This window comes from Typopeltis vanoorti, chromosome 6, assembly GCF_054136105.1.
Source record: "Typopeltis vanoorti isolate ZY-2024b chromosome 6, IOZ_Tvanoo_1.0, whole genome shotgun sequence".
In the NCBI taxonomy this organism is placed as follows: domain Eukaryota; kingdom Metazoa; phylum Arthropoda; class Arachnida; order Uropygi; family Thelyphonidae; genus Typopeltis; species Typopeltis vanoorti.
In genome coordinates, this window is record NC_143554.1 from 66002289 (window position 1) to 66026319 (window position 24031).

At 35.7% G+C, this 24031-nt stretch overlaps 1 protein-coding gene across 1 annotated transcript in view; it reads right to left on the reverse strand.

The window, feature by feature from the left end:
* Nipped-A (Transcription-associated protein Nipped-A) overlaps positions 1-24031 on the reverse strand; it is a 936100-nt gene that overhangs the window by 419615 nt on the left and 492454 nt on the right. Inside the window, exon 37 of the mRNA XM_090393977.1 lies at positions 3163-3369. Coding sequence (XP_090250103.1) covers positions 3163-3369 — 207 coding nt within the window. The remainder of the gene's footprint in view (positions 1-3162; positions 3370-24031) is intronic.

Below are 24031 nucleotides of genomic sequence, written 5' to 3' on the forward strand. Positions count from 1 at the left end.
AAAAAAAAAGCTACTAAAATCCTGTCATCACATGAAGAGGCATTATCCACAGATTACTTAGCACTTCAGTTTTTATTAAATAGTAGAATGCCCAAAAAATAATTTCACAGCTTTAGAGAAAGATGCTTTGAGAAGTTTATGTAAAAATGATAGTAGACAAACGGAATGCCACAGTCATTTTAAATAATGCAAAATATGATGTCAAGATAACTTCTATGTTATCAGACTCTTTCATGTATTCAGAAATCGACCATGAGCCCACTTGATCATCACATAAAAACTAATGATATGATCTCCATTACTTCTGAATTTACAGAAGATCTGAAATCCAGGCACTCAATAACTCCCAAATTATACAGTGTGTCTAAAGTACATAAAATGGACATCCCCCCCCCCTCCTCCCCTCATCCAATAGTGGATGGCAGAAGCTCTCAAACATAGTCTCTCACTCTCTAAATACCTAACCTCCTCAAGCTTCATATCAGACATACAAATTCCTACTTGAAATACTCCACCCATTTTGTAGATATTTTTAGCCATACAAATTTCTCCATCAGACATAATAGCTAGTTTGGACAGTTTTGTTGTTTACCAACATTTGGAAAAAATCAACAGAGATCCTTGAAGACCTATTTCCTCATAACATCAAATGTCTCTTCTATCATTGCCTCAAATCGTCATTCTTTACTTGAAAAATTTTATTAACTTTTACTAAATTTTACCAACTTGTATACAGAAAAATTTGAGGAAGCAGCTATGGCATAGATGATCTTAAAACCACACTGATTCACCACTTCTTTACCACTTGGAAACATACCCACAAAGATCTTGAATACTTTGTAATCCTGAATAATTACCATCTGAAAATTAAATTCTCATTCAAAGTAGAAAAGGATGGAAAATTACCATTCCTAGACATCCTTATCAACAAAAACATTGCTGGAGGATTATCATTAGGTGTCTACAGGAAAGAAGCCCACATTGGTTCATTCCATCACCCTCAACAAATTAGGTGTCATCAAAACCTTCAAAAATAGAGCTTTAAATATACTAAAAAATGATGAAATTAGAATAGAAGAACTTCAAATCCTAATGGCTATTCACAAAAAAAAAAAAAAAAAAAAAAAAAAAGTATTAAAGAAACTTTTATTTTCTGATGAACCATCCTGTCATAACCCAGAAATTAATTACAAAGGTACACAGCATTCATGCCATGCCATATGCTGACAATGCATCAAGAAAAATAGCCCACATTAAAATCGCTACATCAAAATAGCCTTCAAACCAGTTAACACTTGACAAAGTTTTCTACATCCCCAGGTAATGACAAAGTTCAATTTTATAAACATCTAGGTAAATACAAGATTCGGTATTCTTGCAGAAAGATGTACATAGGTCAAACTGGGAGAAGTTTCAAAATCCACAAAAAAGAATATGTAAGTGATGTTGAAAACAAAAAGGAAGAAAAAAGCAGACTAAAGAGGTATTTCACTGAAAAGGTACACTAAATATAAATCAAGGGCTAATCCTTTATAACATTCGGAAATCATTAATATGAATAATATTCAAGACTTTCTCTCTCTCTCCTATGCCAGCAATCACTTACAGAGTTTACGCAAATGTTTGTAAAGACTGTATGCAACATGCCTAATGATATACATGATTAAACCATCATTCCAGTTCTTTTAATTTATAAAAATAATGGCTATTGGGAAATATTTAGTTTTTTTTATTCTGTTAAAAAACTCCTGAAGATGTGGTCAGCCCTACAGATAGCAAACAAGTAGAAGAAATATATCGAATGTTAATAAAAAAGTGTCTGCAAGTTAAAACCTAGTTATTTATTATTCATGTAAATCTACTTACAGTGAATTACCTAAAATTTGGAAGTTGTTTTATTGCTTTTACTATTTCTTTTTTAATTATACTGGACTATTTGAGTTATCACTGATCATAGGTTTGCCTAGTCTATGGTCATTATAGACGTCTGTTATATATTCCTTCCATCTTTATCTTGTTTTCTGGATTTATAAGAAAGTTCTTATCTTTTAACTGTTGGCTTATTATTTTCTTTTCCAATTTCTCTACTTCTAGGCAATATATCCCATTTGAATGCTCTGAATCCATTAGATGTCTTTTTTTTTTTTTTTAAACTTTATTGTAATTCTCACAAGTCTGTTGATCAATTCACAATCAGCACTTGGTATAACTATTGCATTTGCTATTCCATTTTTATATTTCTGAATAATCCTTACAAAAATTTCTCGATTTGTATATGTACCAGAGGATAGGAGATCTCTACGTATACCTTGCTATTTTTTTCTTTTTCTGTTGGTTCATAAAATGTGTTTGTGATTATCAATTTATGTTTTAAATAGAACACAATGCATCCATTACCTCTATCATTTCAAAAATATTATGCATGACACAAATTATGCAATCATACTTTATAATTCAATGAATCCATATAGTTGTTAATAATACACACACACACACACACACACACACACACACACACACACACACACACACACACACACACAAACTATTTATTATTGATTAGTTATCACAAAACAAACTTCTATCACCCCCCCTTTTTTTGTGCAATGAAATTGTCTATAAATTCACAAAAGCTTAACTAGAGTTTATAGCATGATATGTAAATTACTGGATATTTATTTGACTGTAACAAATCTATTTACATTCATGTCTAATATTTATAACTTGAAATATAATTAACTGTACTTTTCGAATAAAAATACAAACTATCATAGAATTTCTCTTAATTTTCAGTGAATTATATAATTGCAAAGCAAAGTGTCTTTTCTCTTCTAACATAACTTTGGTTTTTCTAGGAAGTAAATGTAATGATTTGTTTACATTGTGTACAATGACTGATCATCAAATGATTCAATTTGAAGTGTCTAGAGTGAACTTATCAATAAAAATCATAATCTGCTTATAATATATATATGTGCAAAATAATATACTTTTTTTTAAATGAAATTACATCACGGGATTAAATTTTTTAATAAAAATCATTCATCGTAGAAAGAGAGATCATACAATCAACAGTGAATGTGAAATTAAAAGCTTAAGAACTACGTCAATTGTCAAATAAATGAATCCCTATAATCAAAGAAAGAGATTACTGAAACTTACCTTGTAATGTCTAACAAGAAGCTGTAGCATATGGACCAACTGGGCTAGTGTATGTCCCTCTTCTACAATTATCTTTTTTGTCCAGTGTGTTAGCATTGTGTTTCCATCTTCCATTCGTGCAGGCATAGCAGGAGTGAGTATTTCCAGAGCTTGACGAACAACAGTTCTTGCTTCAACAGCATGGGCCTTCAAAAGGCTATGAAATACCTGTAAATATCAAATGTATAGCTTACATAAATTCAATAATTAAGAAATGAAGAGCAGTATTATTTTCTTTGTGGAATTTAAGCAATTCTTAATGTCTTACCAGATAATGCTTATTATTCTTTGTTAATTCAACTCATTTCTCTCAAAAAATTGTAGCTAGATAATCTGAGGTGAGCTATTAAATCAAATATTTGTCTATCAATTAGCAACCAATAAGAATACATTTTTATTGTCACATACACAGGTAGCTAGCAATGCACTCATGTATCTTGAGGTCTTTTTTTTTTTTTCAGGATGACTGTTTGCTCAAAACAGCCAGGCACATTTGTAAAATACTTTATTTACCATATTACTCTAGCTGTCCACCCATCTGCTTTTGAAATATCAGTTATCTATACTAAATTCCAATCAGTTATCTTACAAATTCAATTACATCTTTTATTCCACCATCACATATAGTTTGAAAGTAACTTTCAAACTATTAAATAAGTTTTAAATCCTGTTCAATATTGCTACTGAATTGTGATTTATTTTACTTTACACTATTTATTCCATTTTATTATTATTCAGGTCTCCATGGAGTCTAAAAGACTCATCGAGGGAGATCCTTCGTTGGAAACACAAAGTCTATCATACCACTCCTTGAACTCATTGACCATTCTCGCTCTCACCACTATATTCAGGCAATGCATTCCACAGTTCAACCACCCTCCATGCAAAGAAACCACTCCTCACCCTCTTGCTCACAGCTTCCTTTTGCAACTTCCAGGGGATGGTCCCTTGTCATCACTCCTTCCAGCTGTTCAACCAAGCAAAAGAACTCACCAGTGTCAACCCTGTAACGACCTCGCAACAGTTTAAAAGTTTCAATCATATCACCTCTCCTCCTATCTACCAAACTCTGCAGTCTACTCAGCCGATGCTCATAACTAACATTGGACAGTCCTGAAACTGTATTTGTCATCTGCCTCTGTACCTTTTCCACAGTTAATTTATTCCCTTCAAATCCTGGAGACCAAATTTGAGAACAATCGTCTAAGTGTGGTCTGATCAGGGTCTTATACAACAGAATGATAACTCTTATCTTTGCAGCATCCTTCTCAGTATAGCAGCAATCCTCTAGGTTACCATCACCACCTTTGCAATATGTCCCCTGAATTTCTGGTTTCTGTCAATCCTCAACCCCAGATCTTGTCTCCCCTACTTCCTCCAGTACAATTCCTCCAATAGAGTATAAAGTGTCCCAAACCTCAAGACGTTACATTTTGCTGCAATTAAACTGACACCACCACCATTCATTTGACCATAGAAATTCCATTCCCTTATTGCTACATGCATCTTCCTCTCCCCAATTTATACTGCTGTAGTTAAAATCTGAGATCAGAAGTAAAACACTTGACCAAAGACTAGAGACCGCAGATATGAGAGTCCTGAGAAAGATTAGAGGCGTGAACAGATGGCATCAATGGCAATATCATATTAAAAATGAGGATATTAGGAAAGAACTTATCATTGTCAACATCCAGGAATGCATTAGCAGAGCTAATCTCAGGTAGTATGGTCACCTAAACAGAATGGCGAAGAAAGATTAGCAAAACAAGTGTTCTCTGCCACGTTGGCAGGAAAACGACCCAGAGGAAGACCAAGATATAGGTGGATTGATATGGTACAATGTGCCTTAGACGATAGAAATATAAGATCTGATAATGTTGGAGTCTTGACAAGTAACAGACTGATTTGGAGGAAAATTGTAGATAGGAAGTTAGTAATGATGTAATTTTTTCCATGTAGTACTATCATATCCTGTACACCCCTTGATGGTACATGGCAGGAATTTGATGATGATGGTAGTTAAAATCACCCATAAGAATCATTCTTCTTGTACTTGTCAAGCTCAACTGTCTAAACATCTCCTGGTCCCCACCTTCTGTGCTCCCTTGGTTTGTAGCAACACCCACCCCCTGCACTAAATATCCTGTCTTGCCCAACTCTACCTCATACTATATGCTTTCAAAATCATTAGTGTCACTGCCTTCACTCCACTCTTGGAGGACATAAGTCGTCACTTATCATAAGCAGTACTCCACCATCACGCTTTCCCTTCCTATCCTGCTGAAAAATGCTGTACCCTGCTACTTCTATTCCTGTTATTATATCCTCTTCTGTCAACCACGTCTCAGTGATCTCAATAATTTTTGCTAGGCTAATGCTATCCGTGCCACCAATTTCTATCCTTCATTCTGGATATTCCTGGCATTAGTATAAAGCATAAAAATACCACTGTTTCTATACATACCACTATCCCCTCTAGACTCCACTGGGCTCAGCATTGCCTGATGTTGTTCCCACAAGAGGCCACCCCTGCTAACATCTACCCTGGGTATTTTCTTAGTTTCCCTGCATTGACACACCGACTCGTTCAGAAAACAGCGATCTCTCCAGATGCATACGTTCTTCCTCATTCAAATGAAAGCGATCTCTCGCATATAATTCGGTCCTCAAAGCCCTCCAAGCATCCACATATTCCAATCCTCTCTTCTGACATATTCTAGCTATTATGCTATTCAATATTACTGCTCTTCTGCTCAGCTGGTCACCATCATACCTAGGCAACACACGTGCTATCTTTCCTCTCTGCATTTCCTTTTGTTTAACCTCAAGCAAGAATCTCATATCTCTCGCTGCCCGATTTACATTACCTCTCAAGTCATTCGTTCTTACCATCACAATCATCTCATCCACTCTTTCACCCCTCTTAATTGCCATAGCCACTCTTTCTATCGTTCCTCCAGGCAAACACTCCTCACGCATCCTATCTTGCACGCCATGGATCGAGTCCCCATACATCACACCTTTACTACCCTGTTCCTCGATTGCTCACCTGCATTTCTCCTTCTCCCTCTGCATGTCCCCCCCCCCCCCACACACACACTTAGCTGCCTTCCTGACATCACTATCACTGGTTCCAGCGCTCCCTAACATTCTTCTCATTCCCTCCCTCTCTCCTCTTCTATCATTCCCATAACTCTCTCTCTCATTCCCTCTCTTCCACTGTTACTATTCTCTCCTCTTCTATCATTCCCATAACTCTCTCTCTCATTCTCTCTCTTCCACTGATCCTATTCTCTCCTCTTCTATCATTCACATAACTGTCTCTCTCATTCCCTCTCATCTACTGTTCCTATTCTCTCCTCTACCATTCCCATAACTCTCTCACATTCCCCTCTTCTACTGTTCCTATTCTCTCCTCTTCTATCATTCCCATAACTCTCTCTCACTCCTACTCTGATTCTCCTTGCATTTATCCTTTCTATTCACCTAATCTTATCTTTCATACTTATCTCATTCCCGAGACATTCCACCTGCTCTTTCAACTCATCTCTCTCTCTGCAGGTCAGCCACTCTTATTTGCCATTCATCACCCCAATTGGGACCATCTCCGAAAACTTCACAATCATTCAACCTTTCCATACTCCCCCACCCTCATTTTTTCATTCATATTTCTCTTGCTATTCTCACCCTCTATCATACCACTCATCTCTCTGCTTGGAGAATCTCCTGCGTCTGACTTAACGAGGTCAGTTATAGTCATCTCTAACTTACTAAGTTCTTCCCATTGCCTGCATTTTGTACATATACGTATTTCCCCCTTCTCTAACCTGCCACATATACAACCGCCTGGATGCATACATTCCACATGTCCTGCACGCCACAAAATCCCTTATGTCACGCAAAATGGAGTCCTTAAATGGGGGGGTTTGGTGATACACCATTTGCAATTGGAGCTGCCGCTGCCGCCATTATTCAAAAGAGTGGCGAGGAACTACAACAACTAAACGCTAAATAATTACAAGTGTAAGTATAACTATATACGTTAACCTATAAGTATAAAACATATTTTAGTATACTAAATATCTAAATAATAAAAACTTATGTTATCTTCTTCTCTTAAACCGCTATGCATCTGATTCCAACCCGCCTTCTCAGTAACCAAAAATACACAATATAGAGACAACAACTAACTCAAAAAACAACCACTGAAGGACACTTGTATTACAGAAAAACGCAGCACAAATTTCGACAGAAGTCACACTATTCATCGATTAAAAAGGCTAAAATTTTCTTCATCTATATATCAGCACAGTTCATATATTCATGAGTGTCTATTAATACAACTTTAAACAGAATACCTCCACAACACCGTTTATTGCCAATGGCTACACAAGTAAAATAGATAACTACAGACACCTCACCAACCCTCCTACAACCGTTACACAGGATCAAGCAAAACTATCCCAATTACATATATAATAAGGTCACACAGGAAAAGATAGCTGTAAGTTCTCCATAAATATGATTTCCATGCCACTAAAGATCAACTTCATACTGTTGCACATCCTAAAGTTGTTCGTACCGACAGTTTTATCTACTTTGGACAGACTGATAGATCAGTTAACATTCACTTCAAAGTATATAAAAGTTACATTTAAAATTATCTTTACGGCAAGTTGGGACTAGGAGACCATACTCTGGTTACTCCTGCACATAGTATTAAATGGAGGAAAACATCAGCTTTACAAAGAATGCACTACAGGTCTGAGAGACTTTTCAGAATCAGCAATTTCTATGAAATACTTATCCAATCCAAAAAAAAGTACAGTTGCATTAATTTGACAAATATTTAGGAGAGAGTCATTCTGAGACCATATAGCACATCTTCTCCAAGTTAATTTATTAACCATCCCATAGAAGGTACTTAGGACATCAGTTCTGTATCAGTTATAAATTGAATTGTTTCTAATGTTTTAGTGTACTTTCTTGAGTGCTTGTCACAGTTAAAATTTTGGCTCTTAAGATGCTGGTTAGAAAATCAGCAACATATCAATAAGTTCAATAAATTGATTAATTCAATAAATTGCTTTTTTCCTCCACTTGGTGTGGTTTATATCATGAAGTACTATTATGAATAATCAACACCTAAGCCTAATGGCTTAGCTTTAGGAGGTCATTCAGGTCTGCTAGCAAATTATCCTGTTTCTACTATTCTGTTACGTGTGCATGGAGGGAGTCCGCATAGAAGTCAATCTGTTACAATATATTCCATGCCTTTCTCAATTTCAACTATGACAAAAATTACAACATAACACTAACTCCTTCTTTATGGATACTGCTTATCCTCCGAGAAAATCAGACTACAATCTAGCGTTAATTTTTTTTAGCATAGCCATTCTTATTCAAATGTTATCTGACATTATCATGCCAAGTCAGATGAACTTTATGATGGATTAATGTTTTCAGTCTTCCAATCCAAATATTTGTGGTGAATGTATTCCTGAAGCAATTCTTAATTATGGAAACATTCATTTCCCATTCCACTTTACATTCATCTCTTATCTATGTTTTAGAATACAAACCAGGCATATTATAAATGACTTTCATCGATTTCTTTATCTTCCTTTTGTGCTTATCCTATAGCTCTTTTGAGTTATAGGATAAGCACTCCTTCATAACCAGGCTTTTGTTCAATTGTGCTTCAACAACTTCTGCACTCCTATAGTTCTACTGCTTCTTAGTGCCCAGCCTTATCAAGTGCCTTGGAAGCAACAGCACAAATTTCTCTAAACCTTTACATGGCACATGTCCAGAGGTAGGTGATGAAGGCAAGGAAATCTGCTGTAGATCGGAACTGGCAAAATCCATATCAGCAGTCTTTAATTAATTAATTGACAGTTTTCCAGATTTGAAAGAAATTGACTATTGACGACCCCCATTACTTTAGACACGGCCAAAACTTGCAGCCAATAGTTCTTGCGAAGGGAACTAGAAGTCTGTCATTTACATTTGTAGCGAGTTTTCTACACTTAGCCTTTTTAAAGTTACACCTAACATTAATGGTGTTTTTGCAAGTGCTGTTGACTTCAGTAGACTCTAAATGAAGCTGGAGTTTTTATTAAAAGCCACTTAGAAGCTGTTTGCTTTCTTAAGACAACATGGCACAATTCTGGTAATCATTACTCAAATATAAAAGAGAATCAAAAGTTGTCCCAGAACACTACACGAATGTAAAGCAGAAATTTTCAAAACAGTTGGAGAAATGTTAGGATCAGTAGTCTTTTTGGTTAAAAAATTCAAAATTGACATTGAATGTTGCATACTTGGAATTGGAAGATATTTATGAAAATTGTCTAGGTAATAATTTGAAAAACAGAAGCTTGGAGATTGACTTTTTCTGTTAATAATAGACTGAACCATGTGAGCTTATTCCTCTTGGGTATATGATCATGTGAGAGAACAGTTCATTTCCAGATTTGAAAAATTTGATTAAAGAAGTTATTTAAAACAAGAGGAAGATTCCTTTGAAGACCAAAATTGCATAGGTCTTTCAGTATTCCAAATCTCCAAGCAGATTCATATGTTTTTCCATAATAAAGAAAAGTAATACCAGATGGATTTAGGAAGGCATCTCTAATGTATACCTCCAGCCAGACTAGATGATCAGTAATAGAATAATATTTTTGGAAGCCAGATTGTGTTCTGGCTTACAAAATCTCATTTTCCAGTAATTTGCATCAGTGGGAACCAGAGCGAGGAGCAACATTAAGGTTGAATTAATATTTCATTAAATACCTGTGAGCAGTAATTTGCTGAACTCTGATCTCGAGCATAACATCAATAAAACCACCATAGAAGTGCAATTTAATAAGACATTTGCATTAATCTCAAACATGTAGATATAAGACACAATACTAGCACATTTTGAGGCAAAAATGGGTTACAGTTAACTAATGTATTAAATAATAATTTATTTTTTAAGATTTCACAGCTGCCATCTCTTAGCACATTACATAAATTTCCCTCACTGCCATTAAGTTGTAGCCAGCAAATGATATTGATGCATTAAAGGTTTAAACTTTCCTTGATAGAATTCTCATAAAAAATAAATAAAAAATAGAATACAGACAAAAATGATAGAAATTACTTTTTTCTTCCCACAAATAGATTCTCAATATTTTAATACTAATTCAATCATACTAATCTATAAACACATCTAGTTTACTAGTCCTCCAAGGATGCATGTCTCAGAAAAGCTTTGCCAAATAAGATCAGAATTAATTATAATTATTATAATTAATTCTAAAATCCCATGATTAGTTCAAAGACTCATTGCGGGAGACCCAATCTATCCACACAATTTATCATGCCTCTCCTTGAACTCATTAACAGACAAAGCACTCACAACTGACTCAGGCAACATATTTCACTTATTCACAATTCTCCAAGTAAAAAATCTAGTCCTCACACATCTACTAACCACATGTTTATTCAACTTCCAAGGATAACCCGTTGTTCTGGCACCTCTAGCCAAGTGATGAAACATTTCCCCTGTAACTATCCTATAAAACCCTTTACGCAATTTAAATATTTCTATCATATCCCCTCTTTTTCTCCTATCAACCAACTTCTGCAATCCACACACATTCAATCTATCCTCATAGGGAACATTCCACAGGTCACTCACCACTTTGGTCACTTGCCTCTGAATCCTCTCCACTGCTTCCTCATCCCCCAAGAATCCTAGGGGACTAGACTTGAACAGTAATCCAGATGTGGGCATTTCAATGCCTTATAAAGAGGAATTGCAACTTTTTTTATCTCTACTTGTTAATGTGTTCTTCCATATCCAAGTAATCTTATGGACTACCTTAGCAACCTTACCAACATGTCCTCTAAACTTTAACTCAGTCTACCACCACCCATAAATCTCTAGCCTCATCTATTTGCTGGAGTACAGGAAATAGATGAAGTCTCTATTTACTTTTTTTTTTTTTTTTTAATCTATTTACAACTTGTAATCTATTTATCCCAAAATGCATATTTCTTGACAGTAAACTGACACCCATTAACTTTTGCCCATACTAACAGTCTATTTAAATCGTCCTGCAAGCTCTCCACCTCGCCTTGATTAGCTATTACTCTACCTAATTTCACACCATCAGCAAACAACTGAATATTTCCTTTCAGGTTATTTCCTATATCATTTATGTACACATTAAACAGCAATGGTCCCAGCACTGAACCTTGCAGCACACCACTAGTAGCTGTTTCTCATCTTGATTCTGCCCATTCATATACCACTTCTTTTTGATATCTGTCTAGCAGCTACCCTCTTATCCAGATAACCAGTGTCATATTCATCTCAATTTGTTCTAATTTGCATAACAGAGTTCCATGCGGTATTCTGTCAAATGCCTTTGCAAAATCCAGCAAAATCATCTTGTAGCCATTTCCTTCATCCAACTCACCTGTTACTCTATTATAAAAAGTTAGTAAATTACTAAGGCATGACTAATCCTAAATAAAAATAAAAAAAATAAAAAATGATGGTACAACATGACAAAATTTCATGCCGGCTGGGGCGTCGCCCGGTTAAACAAGGCCCCCGTTGTTTTCGCCAGGGAACCAGGGCGAACAGCGAAAAGTCAGCTACTGGAACAAATCTGAAAACAAACCCCAACTCAACATCACCAGAGTTAAAGATCGGTACTATCAACGTAAGAAGCCTGAATGGCAAAGAAATGGAGCTAGCTGAGGAATTAGATAAGTACCAGATCGACATAATAGGGGTGACTGAAACAAAAAAGACCAAAACTGGTGAGATCTTTCTGAGCAATCAATACAAAATGTTATATTCAGGCAATGACAATCAAGGAAAAGAAGGAGTAGCCATAGTATTCAACACAAAATACGAGGCTAATCTTCTTGAATGGCAGTCAGTCTCAAGTAGAGTAATGTGGGCAAATATGAGAATGGGGAACTGGACAATGAGACTTATTTGTGCCTATGGTCCCACAGAAGGTTCTACTAAGGTAGAAGTGGAGGAATTTTTTGAGGCTTTAGAAAAAGCAACTGACACAATGAAAAAGGAAAAGTTGGTCCTTGTTGGGGATCTAAATAGTAGAGTAGGAAATGATTGTGAGACATACAAAAATATTTTGGGAAAATTTGAAGAAAAGAGCAAAGCTAATAATAATGGCAAATATCTGTTGGATTTCTGCTAAGGACATGGACTGGTTATTACTAACACCATGTTCCAACATAAAAATGTGCACAAATTCACATGGAGAGAAGAGGCTAGGAATAAGAAAAGTCTCATTGACTATGTTATTGTTGATAGTGATGTTTTCTCCCTGGTGCAGGACACCAGAGTGTACAGAGGATTTGAAATTGGAAGTGATCACTATTTAGTCTTGAGCAGGATAAAATTGAATTTCATATTGAAAAGAATAACATGTAAGAAAGTTTTAAAGCGAATAAAAGTTGAGCAGCTCTCAGATGTGAACTGTAGACTAAAATACAGAAATATTATTGAAAAGAAAATGAAAGAGTTTGAGAACAGGAATCAAACCTTGGAGATTCAGTGGCAAACTCTGAAGGAAACATTGATTGATTCTGCCAGAGAGGCATGTGGTGAGGTTGTGTGCAAGGTTAAAAAAATCAGAACTCCCTGGTGGACACAGGAAGTTAAAGAGGCAGTGAAGGAAAAGAAGAAAGCATATCAAAAGTTCCTGGCAAATAAGTCAGCTTTTACTCTTACAGAATACAGAGACAAATGTAAGAAAGCTAAACAGTGTGTAAAACTAGCTAAACAAAAGTCATGGGAGGACTTTGGCAAGAATATAGAAAATAAATATCAAGAAGGTGGCAAAATATTCTGGAGGTTGTTGAAGAAACTTAGGAATGGAGGAAAGAGTGCTGTAAAAGGAATTAGAGATGATAAAGGTGAAATGAAAACAGGAGAAAAAGATATCCTTGAAGTATGGAGTAATTACTTTGAAAAACTGCTAAATGAAACAAGCAGTGATGACAGCACAGTGATAAAAAACACTGACCAGGCATGCAGTGAGGAATACATATCCATACTTGAAGTAGAAAAAGCTATCAAAGGCTTGAAATGTGGAAAGGCAGCAGGAGTAGATGATATTCGACCAGAAATGCTGAAGTATGGTGGTATAAGAGTCTTACAGTGGCTGCACTGCATAGTTCAGAAAGCCTGGACAGAGGGACGAATTCCCGATGATTGGAGTAGAGCTCTCATAGTACCCATATATAAAAAGGGAAATAAAACTGAATGTGAGAATTACAGAGGTATTTCCCTACTGAGTGTTCCTGGCAAGATCTATGCAAGTATACTTGAGAAACGGTTGAGAAGAATTGTGGAAGAAAAGCTTGGTGAAGAACAAGCTGGATTCAGGCCAAATAGAGGCTGTCAGGATCAGATCTTCTCTTTACGACAAATAGTCGAGAAAGCATGGGAATATAACAAAGATCTGTATTTAAGTTTTGTCGATTTGGAAAAGGCATATGACAAGGTGCCAAGAGAGAAGCTATTCAATACGCTGCAGTTATATGGTGTCAATGGGGCATTATATCAAGCAATACTTAGTCTTTATTTGAGTTGTGAGTCAGCAGTTAGAATTGAAGGAAGTACAGGAAGATGGTTTAATGTTAAATCTGGTGTGAGACAAGGATGCACATTATCCCCTCTGTTATTCATTATCTATATGGATCACATTATGAAGGAATGTGGTATTAAACCTGATATCAAAATGGGAAATGTTAATGTCAGCTCTTTGCTTTATGCGGATGATGTTATACTTCTAAATGAATCCGCTACAAGTCTGCAAGATTCTCTGACTAAATTGAATAGCTGTTGTAATAGATATGGTATGAAGGTCAGTAATAAAAAGACAAAGACAATGAAAATTGGCAGAATCATTGAAAATGTCAACTGTGTTGTGAATGGAGAACCTGTGGAACAAGTAAAACATTTCAGCTACTTAGGCACAATTTTTACCGAAGATGGTAAACTAAATATAGAAATAGACAACAGAATCAGCAAAGCTGGTATCGTGGGAAGTCAATTGAATAAATTCATATGGAATAAGAAAGAAATTAGTCGGAACACTAAATTAGCTGTATACAAGACTGTGTTCAAACCAATTTTAACTTATGGATCTGAGAGCTGGGTCAGAAGTAAAACACTTGACCAAAGACTAGAGACCGCTGATATGAGAGTCCTGAGAAAGATTAGAGGCGTGAACAGATGGCATCAATGGCAATATCATATTAAAAATGAGGATATTAGGAAAGAACTTGACATTGTCAGCATCCAGGAATGCGTTAGCAGAGCTAATCTCAGATGGTATGGTCACTTAAATAGAATGGGAGAGGAAAGATTAGCAAAACAAGTGTTCTCTGCCAGGTTGGCAGGAAAACGACCCAGAGGAAGACCAAGATATAGGTGGATTGATACGGTACAAAGTGCCTTAGACGATAGAAATATAAGATCTGATAATGTTGGAGTCTTGACAAGTAACAGACTGATTTGGAGGAAAATTGTAGATAGGAAGTTAGTAATGATGTAATTTTTTCATGTAGTACTGTCATATCCTGTACACCCCTTGAGGGTACATTGCAGGAATTTGATGATGATGATGATGACGATGATGACTAATCCTTCACAAAACCATGTCGGCCTTCATTCAGTATCACATTTTTATCAACCCATTCTTGAATTCTCTATCTGACCAATTTTTCCAATACTTTTACCATAACTGAGATACTGATTTTCCGTAATTTGCTCATAGTCTTAAAACCTCACTTATGCCAAGGAATAATTCTGCCTTCTTTCCACTTCCTTGGAACTCTACCAGAGCTGAGACTTAAATTAAAGAGCCTAGTCACAGACGTTGCCAGTTCCTTGCAAAACCCCATCTTGATATACTATCAAATCCCGTAGCTGTATTTACACTGATATTTTGCAATACCTAACAATCTCCAATTCATTCACCTCTGTTCCCACATTAATGCCTGTCACATAGGTTAAAAGAATAACCTCACTAGAATGATATATTCTTGCAAAGTGGTCACTCAGTAACTCAACTATTTTATCTGCTTCTGTCTCCTCATGACAATAATCACTCATTAAGGTTAATCTTCCATAATCATTCTTCATTTCACTTGCCACATAACAAAAGAACTCTTTGGGATTTCCTTTGGCCTTGCTTGGCTAGATTCTTCTCATAATCTCATTGCCTTTCCTGCCTGAGTCTTGTACTGTTCATGAGTTTTCTGGTCACCTTTCTCTTTATATATGCTCCACAGCATTTTCTTCTTCTGCAGCTCGTGCCTAATGATATTGCTCATTCATCTACCTCCTACCCAATTAACCCCATCCTTAAACTAGGTATAAAATTACTGCTTTCTCTAGAGGATGAACCTTAACTACATCTCATGTACAACTAACACCCTCATGCTGCAGTGTTTTATGCCATGGTACAGATTTAAACTTCTTCTTAAGCATATATATCATAATCACCTGCGTTGAAGTAATTCCACAAATACCCCTTCATCATAGAAATTCCTCATGTTTTACAATCTCCCAAATCAACATTGCATCCAATTACTTTAACCAATTGGATGCAATGTTGTCACCTTGGTTATGGATAGCTCTTATGATCCCATAAATCATGCCCAATGCTCCCCCACCCCTAGTCCCGTCCATCACATGCAGCCTTAAATAATTATCACTCAGCAGACAGAATAAACTCTATTTCCTTCTTGCTATGTGATCTTTCTTCCTTCCAGTTCATATCTTGAAAGTTTAAGTCCCCCATAATAATCACTTGATCTGTACACATACTAATTTGGTGATGCAGGTCTTCCAGATCATCCATGGAACTCTCTGGCCTATAGCAACAACCAACTGTATATTTTGTCTTACTGACCTTAATTTAACACCAGATTGCTTCAAGTTAACAGCCACCCTCCCACCTGTCTCCTATTATTTTTAGTTGCAATTCATCTGCTATCAGGTGAAAAGACATACTGTCAGAGAGCTCTAGAAAGATCTGTGATTTTTGTTGATTTATTAATTGTTTTCTTAGATTTAATTGTGTATTTTTAGTATATTATTGTAGTTATTATATTAAAGTATTTTATAACATAATTTCAGAAACTTTTTTAAATAACGAAACCTGTGGTGCGTTCATAATTAGAAGAAACACACGTATAAACCACAGTGAAAATTATTTAATTGTAAATATTTCATCCTAAGTATCTTAGGACATCATTAGTACAGTATTTAAGCAAAATTAGGAATAACAAACAGTTAGGACGTACGATTACAATAGAATCTCATGAAAACGTGCATAACGTGCTAAAGTAGTAAAAAAAAAGTTAATTATTTAACACAATTTTGTATGATAATTTCCCATACTTCAGGAATAGTAAGAACGTCGTTGCGGTTTAGGTTTGGTCTGTGTAGTAGGGCTTCAGAACTTTCTTTGTATAAACGTTCATGTTTAAATAAAGATGTATGTAAAAGTTTAGCCTTTTCCCAAATCCTATGGTTTGGATTTTCAATTCCGTGTTGGGAGAGGCCAGATTTCTGCGGTTTAAGAAGACGAATGTGGTCTTGATGTTCCGAGATGCGTTTCTGAACAGACCTACCTGTCTGTCCAAAGTAAGATAATTTGCATGAGCATGGAATCTCATAAACACCAGGTAACATCAAGGGTGAGAATTTGTCCTTAGGAGAAGGTAATAAGTTGTAAATTTGATTGATAGGTTTGTAAGTAATGGCAAAATTGTATTTCTTCATAATTTTAGAAAGACGTTCTGAGATGCCTTTAACGTAAGGTATGGGAATCCTATGCACTTCTTCCTGTCTGGTTTGATGTATGCAGAAGTGACTGATGATTTTTTGAGTTGTTTTGGGATTATATCCATTTAGGATGGTTAAATGATCATGCGCCCTAACTGTATGTTATTCCTAATTTTGTTTAAATACTGTACTGATGATGTCCTAAGATACTTAGGATGAAATATTTACAATTAAATAATTTTCACTGTGGTTTATGTGTGTTTCTTCTAATTATAATTTCAGAAAAATTAATTAGTTTTTACTATTCTTGAAAATGGCGCCAAAAACTCATTGTAACAAGGCAGTGACTAAACCTAAAGTTGCTACTGAGGAGAACATTTGTCCTGTTACACCCTGATATCTTAAGAATGTAAAATTCTCAGTTATCATGGTGTAACATGAAGAGCAAATAAATAAAAAAAAAACCTGCATAAAGGCTAATAGCTAATTTAGATGAATTATTTAAAAGGAAAAGAAATATTCTTGCATCCAATAAAATAAAGATGTTTGGTTCAACTAACTAACAAATGGAAAGAATATGTTAATGTTGTAATATGATATAAAAGAGAAAATTTAACTAAATAAGACAGAAAAGGATTAGTCATAAGAGATGGTATGTGAGAGGCTAGAGATTAAAATATTAAATGAATTCATAGAAAAATTTTGGAAAAGGGATTAAGTTAGAGGCTAGTGGAAGAAAAACAACAGACTATCGCTCAGGGCCGATTCCCGGATTGAGACATCGTTTGGCTCGCCGACCAAAGGACGTTTGGCAGAAAGAAGAAGAGAAAAAAAAAAAAAAAAAAAAAAAACGCCACCCTAATTGGTCGGTGAAGTAAAAACAAGTAGGGGGCAGAGAAAAGAAGTTAAAGAGGGTGCCATTAGGAGACAAGTATAAAAGGGTTGAAACCCCCCCCCCCCTCCAAGGCTTTTTGGTTTTTGATTTGGTTCTGTTCCGAGGAGTTCTCTACGAGCTCCGTGACATAGGTTTCACGCGGTTTTCCTGAGTGGAGATTGGGGTTATATCTCCGTCGTCACAACATGGAAACAAAAGTGAGCGGGATTTCGATTCTCGATTTCCTATGTAAGAAGCGAAGAATGCCATAGAGTCAAAGAAAAGGAAACATTCTTTGTGTTTCAACTTCAGTGACAACCACGAGAAAGGGAAAGCTGTAAAGATATCGATATCCACGTCGTGAGTTGCACAGCCGTCATATAGATGATTCAAAGTGTATCCTGAATTATGAAAGTTTAAGACCGTGTAAGCATGGTTCAATTCCAAAAGGAACGTAGGAGTAGCAGATTATCGGAGAGGTTATACCAAGCTAGTTCAATCAGAAAAAGGTAAAGGCCCATATAAAAAACTCAAGAAAGAAAGGTACTGTAAAATATATCTAATGTTAACTAAAATTTGTCTGTAATAGGTATCATTATTCTAATACAAAACTGTTGAAGTGACCAAGGAAAATTTATACTAGGACTTTAGTATCTGACAGAATATATTAAAAGTAAGCTGGCTAGTGTTAATGTTATATGAATAATTAAGTGTCCTGAGAATTTTGCATGTCTATTGTAATGTATAGGAAAGTTAAAATGTCATAATTGTGTGTTAATGCAGTAAAAGGTTTAGTTAATCTACTTAAGTTTGAATAGTCAAATAGTGTGAATTAATCTTATATGTCCATGTCCTATGAAGTTATGTGTTGAATTGTTATGGCGGCATAATCATAATACCAATTAAAGGATCATAGCCTAATTACTTGTAATAAGTTAATGTTAGTTTGTAAGTATTTAATTTAGCATTGAATTGAGTAATAACAAAAATTGAATTGTACCATGTTAAAGTTTTTAATAAACCTTTTGTCCAATGATAAAACAGTTGTCTGAAATTGCTGTCCAATGCACCACTTGAAAAATTACGAACCTAATCATGCAGGAAATTAATGTGTTAAGAAACGAGATAAAGTGTCACGACTGCAACATAGTTACACTTTCTGACATATTTTAGTTCTTTCTCCTTGTTTTTGCATATGATATCTTAAACTAAATATCCCAAAAGGTGCAGCATAATACAAATATTAGGGATACTAAGGGGAGAAATAACTTATATATTAGTGAAAATTTTGGTGATATCTCGAGCATAGATAATAATAGAACATAGATAAGCGGAAATTATTAGATAGAATAAAAATCATAAATTGGGACACAACAGTCCTGAACAAAAACACTGCTGCAGTGATGATAATAATTTATCTGAGGATACACTGACATTAGAAATAGCTCGGTTAAAAGAAATGATTAGGAAATCGACCAGGGAATTGGAAAAACGTTTGTTTAAACTTCAACAGGATAAGAAAAGGATGAGAACAACAATAGGCAGGAAAATACTGAACTTGGTAATCAAAATATTAATAAAAACAAGGTAAGTCTGCTAATATCTAAGAAAAAAGAGGTATGGTGACTCAATAATATGGTATGGTGACTCAATTTTAAAATTTGCACTTGCCGAGGTAGTCACCACTTCTAGTTTTCCCAGAGCAAAAATTAAAAATATGACAAACATAATTGAAAACCAAAATAGAAATGGTAGTGCTGATAGGTACAAATAATTTAAGTGGTGACAAACATAGTATGAGAGAAGATATGATAGGTCTGTTTGAAGAAGCGAGAAAAATGTGAAAGAGTAAAAATTGCAGGATTACTACCTAGATATGATAGTACTGAGTTAAGAAGGAGAACGATGATAGCAAATGATTGAGCGCAGGCTATGTAGAAGATATGGATGCGAGTTTTTAGATGTAAGGGGTGTGTTTGATGGCAGAAAAGATATGTATAAGAATGATGGCCTGCACTTGAATTCATTTGGCATTAGAAGTCTGGAGAAAGTGTTTCTTGGTATGAGACTTAATGCAGAGAGTCATGGAAACTAGATTATCAAGGGAGGAATGGGAAAAATGTGTGTGAAAGTTAAACTATAACTATGGTATATTCAAATGTGATAAAGATATGAATGAGAACATGCTTATGTATGTGACAAAGGAGTGGAAAAATATGCTTTGGTTTCAGACCTTTTAAGTATGTCTGGGGAGGGAAAAGAGAAAATTCTAGCACAAGACCAAATACATTGCATATCTAATTATAAGAATAAGCTAGGTCATAATTTCTTATGCCTATACACAAATCCTAGGAGCATTAGAAACAAAGGGATTGAGTTTGTCGCTTTATTGAATACGATGTGGCCTAAGACAGTTGGCATTAGTGAAACCTGGCTGTCAGAATCAGATATGGTAAGTGGGATCGAGTGTAACGGATATACTATTTTTTAGGAATGACAGAAGAGATAGGAAAGGAGGAGGAATGCTACTAATGATATCAGATGACTTAAGTCCAGTTAGGGTAGAAATACAAGAAAACAATGAGGGTAATAATGTTCCATGTAGCAATGAGTTTGAGTCTATTTGGTGTGAAGTGGAGGTTAACAGAATTAAATATATGGTGGGGTGTTGCTACAGACCTGGCAGCTCAGTTGTATGGGACGAAGAAATGCATTGCCAATTTAGCCTTATGGGTACCAAGCGAATGATCATTATGGGTGACTTTAATTTTTCAAACATTGATTGGGTAGAAGAGAAATCTCATGATCAGAAAGAACAAGAATTTATTGAATTGTTGCAAGATAACTTTCTCAAGCAACACGTGAAAGAAGGAATTTGAGGTCAGAGAGTGTTTGATTTGCTCATAGCATCAGAAGGGATCTCTGTTAAGAATATGGCTATTTTACCACCAATTGGTGACAGTGATCATGCTGTTCTTTCTTGGGAAGTATCTACTTGTATTGAAGCTCCAATTAAATCAGGCTACATGCTGAATTACAAAGCTGGAAATTATGATCAACTTAGAAGAATACCATCTTTGGTCCCATCGTATCAGTTACTGAATGGAAAAAATGTCAGCGATGCATGGGAATCTTGGAAAAAGTGCTTGTTGGGAGTGAAATGGATGTGCAGCCTTATTAAACTAGAGATCCACAAGAAGAAGTTGATGTGGAAAGAATATCGTGAGAATAAGAGTGAGAGGAGTTATGAAATATATAAAGCTCAGGCTAGAAAAGTAACGAGTATTATGAGAAAAGCTAAAACGGAACATGAAAAGAAATTGGCCATGCAAGCTAAAGGCAATCCAAAAGTATTTTATCGTTATGTTGCAAGCAAAAGAAAGAATGAATGTGGAAGAATAACTTTATTGAATGCAGACAGTACACAAGTGTCGGAAGCTAAGGAGATTGCTCAGTTAATGAGTGCTCACTGCTACGATATATAAACCAAGTGTATGCAGCATGGTTCTACTGCTACGTTGGATGAAGAGTTACAGGTTCATGAGAATGAGGTTGAAGAGCTGTTGCATAAACTGGATAAGAATTTGTCAATAGGGACAGATGGAATAACTGCCTGTTTGTTAAAGGAATGTTCAGCTGAATTGGCTAGGCCTTTCACACATTTGTATAACTTGAGTCTCAGCTCAGGAATGGAAAGAATGTATGATAGTTCCACTGCACAAGGGTGGTGCAAAAACTGATGTGTCTAACTACCGACCTATTAATATCTCTGGTGTGGTAGTGAAGATTTTAGAGAAGTTGGTAAGAACTCGCATACAGAAATGGATAGACAAGCATTCTGTACTTTGTAGGGAACAGCATGGGTTTACTAAAGGAAGGTCATGTTTTAGCAATTTGCTCATATTTTATAACAATGTTACGGCTGAGTTGGATAAAGGGAATGGATACACTATGATAATGTTGGATTTTTCTAAGGCATTTGATAAGATACCACACGATAGGCTGTTGTATAAACTGGAGAATATGGGGTTGGAACATAATCTATTGACTTGGATCAGGGGATGGTTGACAGACAGATATCAAAAAGTGGTATACAGTGGGTGTGAATTTGCCAGATTTAAGGTAACCAGTGGTGTACCTCAGGGTTCAGTCCTTGGGCCATTATTGTTCAATCTATACATTAGGGTCTATCATCAGACTTGCAATTGTTTGCTGATGATGCAAAGATAGGCAGGGCAATTAGGGATGCTACTGATATTCAGCAATTACAAAATTATTTGAATAGATTGGAAATCTTGGCAAACGAAAATGACTGTCAATTTATTGTAAGTAAGTGTAAAGTTATGCACTTTGGCGTGATTAGAGTTCCAGCGGCATATTATATTAGTAGGGTTATGCTACAAGAAACTGAAAAGGCAAGGGATCTTGGTGAATTGATGGATAAGAATTTAAAGTTCAAAGGTCACATAGCAAAAGTTGCAAATACAGCTCAGAGAATAATTGGTATTTGAAGCGAACCTTGACATGTAAGGATAAGGAAGTAATTTTGCCTCTTTATAAAGGCTTTGACAAGACCACACCTGGATTACTGTGCACAGATTTGGTCTCCGGGTTCCAAGGGGATAAAGAAGAGTTACAAATATTCTATCCGGATTATGGGATTTAGATTATGAGGACAGATTGCGAGTATGTGGATTACAGACTCTGGTTAAATAACAGGAGAAAGAGGGGTGATATGATAGAGGTCTATAAACTTTTGAATGGGCATTATAGCATTTCAACTGATGAAATTTTTCGTTAGATGGAAAGTGGAGAGAGAACACGGGGCATCCATGGATGTTAAATTTATCTGCAGTCAAGAAAAGGGTAAGAGCTAGGTTTTTCTCCCAGAGAGCAGTGAGTGAGTGGAATAATTTGCCCTCACGGGTAGTGAGTGCATCTAGTGTGAATGAATTCAAGGGTAGGTTATGATAGCTGGGTTGGGTAATTTACAGCCTCCCTCAATGAGTCCTTGACTCCCTGGAGATCTTAGATAATAATAATAAATAATAGTCATCAGCAGTACTCCTCCTCCCATCCTATTTTCTCTATCTTCCCTGAAAATACTAAACCCTACACATTCAATCCTTAACTACATCATCTGCTGTTAGCCAAATCATGCCTATGACTTTTGGTGAGGTTGCACTAACCAATGCCAAAAAGTCCCCACTCTTGTTCCCGATACTTCTTGAATTAGTATATAGAAACTGCAGCATCCCTTTAGTACCTCTAACACCAAAACCATTTAAATGCAGTCCATCAACATTGTACAAATTCTTCTTTCCATCAGAGACACAAATCCACAAACTCTACATAATTTCTTTTGCACAATCTACGTATAGATTCAATAGCTATTAATGGCCTCCTCTATCATAGTGTGGTAGGAGAATTATAATCTCCACCCTTCTCAGTCTTGAGTTTTGCCTCTTCTAACAACTCCTTTACATCTTCCCTAATGGAAGACTTCTCACCTATGAAATCATTTGTACCAAACAACACAATCATTTCCTTCAACTTACTTTTTTGCATCCAGATGGAGTGGCTATTATTGTAAAGTTTTGCCTGGGAAACATTATGTATTTCCCAGGCAAAGTATAAATTTTGTCATACTTTTGTTAAATACTCCCCTGATCATAATTTCCATACATAGTTTTCTCCTTAACTTGTGTTTCTTGTTTGTTTGGTTAGTCTTTATTATTCCTTTGGATAACCTGTTTCTTTCTTTTTTTCTGCTTAATGCTTGCCTTCTGCAATTTTTAAATTTCACACTTTGTCCTATGAAGGATAACATTTAAATGCTCTATTTCTTTATTAATATCCATTTTGTTCTCCTCTATTTCCATGGCAGCACATTCGACATTAATAACATCATTTTCCATCTAAGAGTGGTATTTGTTGCTCTCTCGTCACCTAACAGACACTCAGTTTTGAAACACTTAATACATACTCTCTCTCTCTCTACAGTTTCAATTTCTTTCCACACAATTGTTTAATTTTCTTGATGAATACTTTTCACGCAGAATGCACTGAATAATATCCCTCAAATTCAAATTGCTAGACGACGTGGTCATTGCTGCCATTGT